At 40.3% G+C, this 4,460-nt stretch overlaps 1 protein-coding gene across 1 annotated transcript; it reads left to right on the forward strand.

Annotated features, from left to right (window-relative positions):
* Positions 1–2,244: 2,244 nt before the first annotated feature.
* LOC139708296 (heparan sulfate glucosamine 3-O-sulfotransferase 2-like) lies at positions 2,245–3,228 on the forward strand. Its single transcript, XM_071620263.1, has one exon. The coding sequence runs from the start codon at positions 2,245–2,247 to the stop codon at positions 3,226–3,228; it is 984 nt and encodes a 327-aa protein (XP_071476364.1).
* The last annotated feature ends 1,232 nt before the right edge of the window (positions 3,229–4,460 follow it).

The following is a 4,460-nucleotide window of genomic DNA, read 5'->3' on the forward strand; positions in this document are numbered from 1 at the left end:
CGTGTTTCCTCAGTTTTTCATAGCCACAATATCACTGGTACCCACTGGTTAGGGGATCTATCAGTTGGTCGACTCACACTTCGTCTAATAGCCATTAAATTTTGATCTCGACTATAGTTCTAATCCCATTCCGTCTACAGCCAGTTCCTCAGTTCCTCTACTGACCTTATTGTCACTTAGCCTCATTACCAGTTGTTTACTTCCAGATGGGCTATGTCCACTTCGTCTAATACTCACAGTTTTTTAGACAAAATGGGAAAAAGTCCAAGGAGACAAAAGTGCAGTTGGACCATTATGTTCATTAGACGAAATGATAAGTAGCCAAACTGGGTATATTGAACTAAGTGAGAAGTAGACCAAACAGGCATAAGACGAAATTGATGGTAGACCAAGTGAGTTTAGCCGTAGTGGCGTTGGACGAACTGGGAAGTAGACCATCTGATAGTAGACTAAGTGGCAATAAACCACTGGTTATGCTCAGTTTTTGACCAAAAAAAAAAAAAAAAAAAAAGAGAGACGATCATTTTGCGACCTGGTTTTTATTATTTTTTTTTTGTAACCAAAATTTCGTTATACCCGTGTTCGTTATAACGGAGTACACTGTAAGTAGAAGTGAGATTAGAATTCGACATTCCCGTAAACGAAAATTTTACTGCTCAACAGGTGCCACATTGCGTTTTCCCCGTTATTATTATTATTATTATTATTATTATTATTATTATTATTATTATTATTATTATTATTATTTGTACTTTAAGGAATCTGTGCAGCAGATATACAGATATCTATGCACCTATATTTGAGGTCCATTCCTGAAATATCATTGGATGGCATTAAACAACCATACGCACACACACACACACACACACACACAAACACACAAACATTGGCGATGCTACAATTCAACACCTATTTGACTAAAAATAGAGCCTCTCATCGAAGGGAAAGAAGAGGAGATCGGTATGTCGGTTTCGTTCGTTGCGCAATCTTTACTACCTTTTGCTGCTTTATTCAATAAAATTTGGCTCAGACATGTTTTTGACAGAGACGAGCGCTGAGGCAAATTTCGATCCACGAAGTTTGACGCCTGTAGTAATAATTTGCGCTTCGTTTCCGGGGACAAAAGCTAAAGTCAAGTATTGTGTGCAGAGCGGTTTGTTCAAGCAGTCCCACACAGAGGTAAACCCCGATTTTCTACCAGCTTTCGGAGGCTTGCTGATTCAAACTCTGTGAGCCACACAAGCATTGTTAATTGTTCCAGACGGCTTCTCCAGCATCACAATAGAAGAGCCGAAAGTGTGTCACTTTACTATCTTCGGGAGTGGTGGTGTGTAAGCTTTGTGCTTTAAAATGCCGCCGGCTTTCATTACATGTATTTGTCAGTATTATAAGCACGCCTGCTGAGCTTCGGGTTTTAATTTAGTTGTTGTACTCATCTATTCTTTCCTGGGTCACTCCATGTGCACTGGTTGATTGAATTTTGGTGCCAAAAAGCAAATACCCATCTCTTTGAAAGGAGCATAAAATCCTGCCCCCGTTTTGTCTTTTATGTCCCTATTTTGATGGATTTTAATGCCCCTAGCTCAGAGATGTTTGTGTGTTAATTCTGTCTTGATGAAAACTTGGAAGCAGAGCTAAAATGTAGTCATTCCAGTTCAGTCTGTCAAACAAACCTGACGTTTAGAATCGGTAAGTGCATGTATTCCTCTCACGTTCTTTATACTATGCAGACTTTTGATCCGCGGGAATAAATATTTGCTGATACCTAAAGATGTGAACGTTATAGACGACAGTGATGCATTATGATTTGCAAGCCTTGTTTCAAGTCATATATATTATATTTGTACATGTATATAAATGTTGTAATATGCGTGAATACAATACGATTATAATGTAAGACAATCTGATATAATGACATAATATATTGTAATATAAGATAAACAGAGATAAGAAAAACAAACAGTTCAGACTCCTCATAGGCTTGGTGGAATAATGGAACACAAGTGGGAAAAGAAAAACAAAACTTTTTGATATGCCTACATTTTCCTGTTTTGAGAATTTCCAACTTCTTCCTCTTCTCCAATGCAGATGAAAAAAATTTTCCTGCCCCTGGCCAAGATAACGATGGTGAGTGCAGTCGATCGTCGGAGGCCTATACGTTTCCTGATATGCGGAATATGCATCGGAGTCTTCCTTTGTTACTTTGTTACTTCGCAAGTCAACTGTCAATTGAACACGAAAGCCATGCGGCGTCGCACTCTTGACGAGCGAAGTTTGCCCGTGATCATTGCTGATTCCGAGAACACGCAGGACGGACGCCCCTTCGTCAACTTGTCCCTCGTCGATTGTGGTGGGGCCGATGACGGATTCATCCGCCAGCGAGATCTTGCCTGCAAGAAACGCCTTCCTCAAGTTATCGGACTTATTGGCGGGAAGAGGGACGATGCTACCGAGTTATTTTTCTTGCTGTCTGGTCATCCCGCATTAGTGACGGATCAGAGCTTTCCCAAATCAAAACCGCTGTCAATCAGTAGTATAGGGGGAGATGTTGAGCAGTACAAGAAGTCTATGCCTGTGAGCTCCAAGTTTCAGCTGACTATGGACATCAGTCCCGATTACTTCTTCGAAGAGAACGCCCCCAGAGTATTCAGAGACATATACAAGGGCATGAAATTTGTGGTCGTGTTGAGCGACCCCGTAGTGCGTGTGATAGATGAGTACCGTCATGTAATCTCACAGCAAGGCGGAACGAAAGAGCGTGTTACTTTGGCGCCTGGTTTACCCCTGACCTATTTTATCAACGATACGCTAGAATCATCCGTCATTTCACCAGAAGGAATCGTTTTCGCCGACAATGCTCTTGTGTCGAGCGGGATGTACGACCTGTTCCTTGAGCGATGGCTTGTTTCATTTCCCGCCGATCAGTTTTTCGTCGTAGAGAACAAAGCATTCAACAGAGACCCTCTCCCTCACCTCCGGCGATTGGAAAGGTTCCTCGGTCTCCCGAAGTTCTTCGAGGCCAGCTCCATCTACTTTGACGACAAGAGAATGGTCCACTGCAGACAGACGCCCGAGAGAACATGTCCACCCAAGAAGGAGAACAGGAAAGACCAAACAGACATTAATGTTAGCGCGCACACAACTCGACTCCTGCGAGAATTTTACCAGCCTCACACCATTCGTCTCGAGCAGATGTTGGGGCAACGATTTTCCTGGACAAATCTGTAACCCAAAGATATATTTCATAACCTTTGTTTTTGTTTACTTTGTCAATGATTGGTGGTTCATTATCGCAGGGAATTATTGTAGGGCCTACTAGTATTTAACATTTGTATATTACGTAGAATAAGAATATAGTGTACGTACTTCGGGTTTTATAGACTGAGTCTGTAGATTTAAAATTGAAGCTACATTTAGGTGTCATTATAATTATTCTCTTGATCAAATATGTGTATTTCTTATAATAGAAATGTGCATATTCCACATGCTGCAGTAAATCGGGAATAAAATCGTCTTTGTGAGAGATACTCGAATTATGTCTCAATGTCATTGATGTTTTCATTCAAACGTGACAAAGAAGATGGTTTGGATGATTGTTTCAAATGGTTTTTCTCCTAGCAGTGCCTAATGCTTATGAAAAGGGACAGTCAGCTCCGTCGTTTAAATGTCTGCGTCATAAGTTGCGCGTTCAGGCTCTTGCGAAAATGACAGTGTTGAAGTTCTCGGCGGATCGATGGTTGTGGAGAGAGATCCATGTGGAATTTCCTGAAGAAAAATGATTTTTCTATGAAGCATATAAATGTCATGCGAAACTTTAACCCGTTGAGGACGAGTTGATTTTGCTACAACACGCATTTCCCATAGACATTGGTCCAAGTATACCAGGGAGTTGTCTTCAAAAGGTTAATGATTTTCCGATTGAGCTCTCTGCCTACCTACTTATCTTTCTCTTGAATATGCTTGGCATTGATAAAGTGATGCATGTTTAAACATACCATATATACATACACATTATTGCACGTCGTATGCGTGGACAAAGCAAGATTTTATGTCGGGTATTCTCTGTATTTTTGCCCTTGTTGATTTCAGTAACAATATGCGTTACCCTCTATAAAAAAAGGCACAACTATCAAAAATAATGTTCTTCAATTTTTCTCCTAGCTCCTTTGTTATTGTTCCTCTACCCCACTCTCTTTTTATTCCTCATCCATTCATCTGATTAGTTAAAGCTAATATTCTTACTTTATAATTTCTTTTAGGGGATAATTGTTTGAGAACTTTTCATTGTTTTCATGTGGGAAAACGACTCTCTAAAGCCAACACGCAAAAATAAAAGACAAACCAAACAACACGAAGCGTTTCTTAGCTGACATATTACAGCAAGCACACAACATGGGGTCTAAAAACTGATCCATTCATACAGCTATCCTATGATTGAAAGATTAGGAAGGATTGATTTG

This window comes from Diadema antillarum, unplaced genomic scaffold (genome assembly GCF_040938485.1).
Source record: "Diadema antillarum isolate AM-2024a unplaced genomic scaffold, OU_Dant_1.0 seq00001324_RagTag, whole genome shotgun sequence".
Lineage (NCBI taxonomy): Eukaryota > Metazoa > Echinodermata > Echinoidea > Diadematoida > Diadematidae > Diadema > Diadema antillarum.

Bases quoted from the DNA above. Each gene is read 5' to 3' on its own strand.
- LOC139708296 (XM_071620263.1), top strand. From the start codon at position 2,245: ATGCGGCGTCGCACTCTTGACGAGCGAAGTTTGCCCGTGATCATTGCT.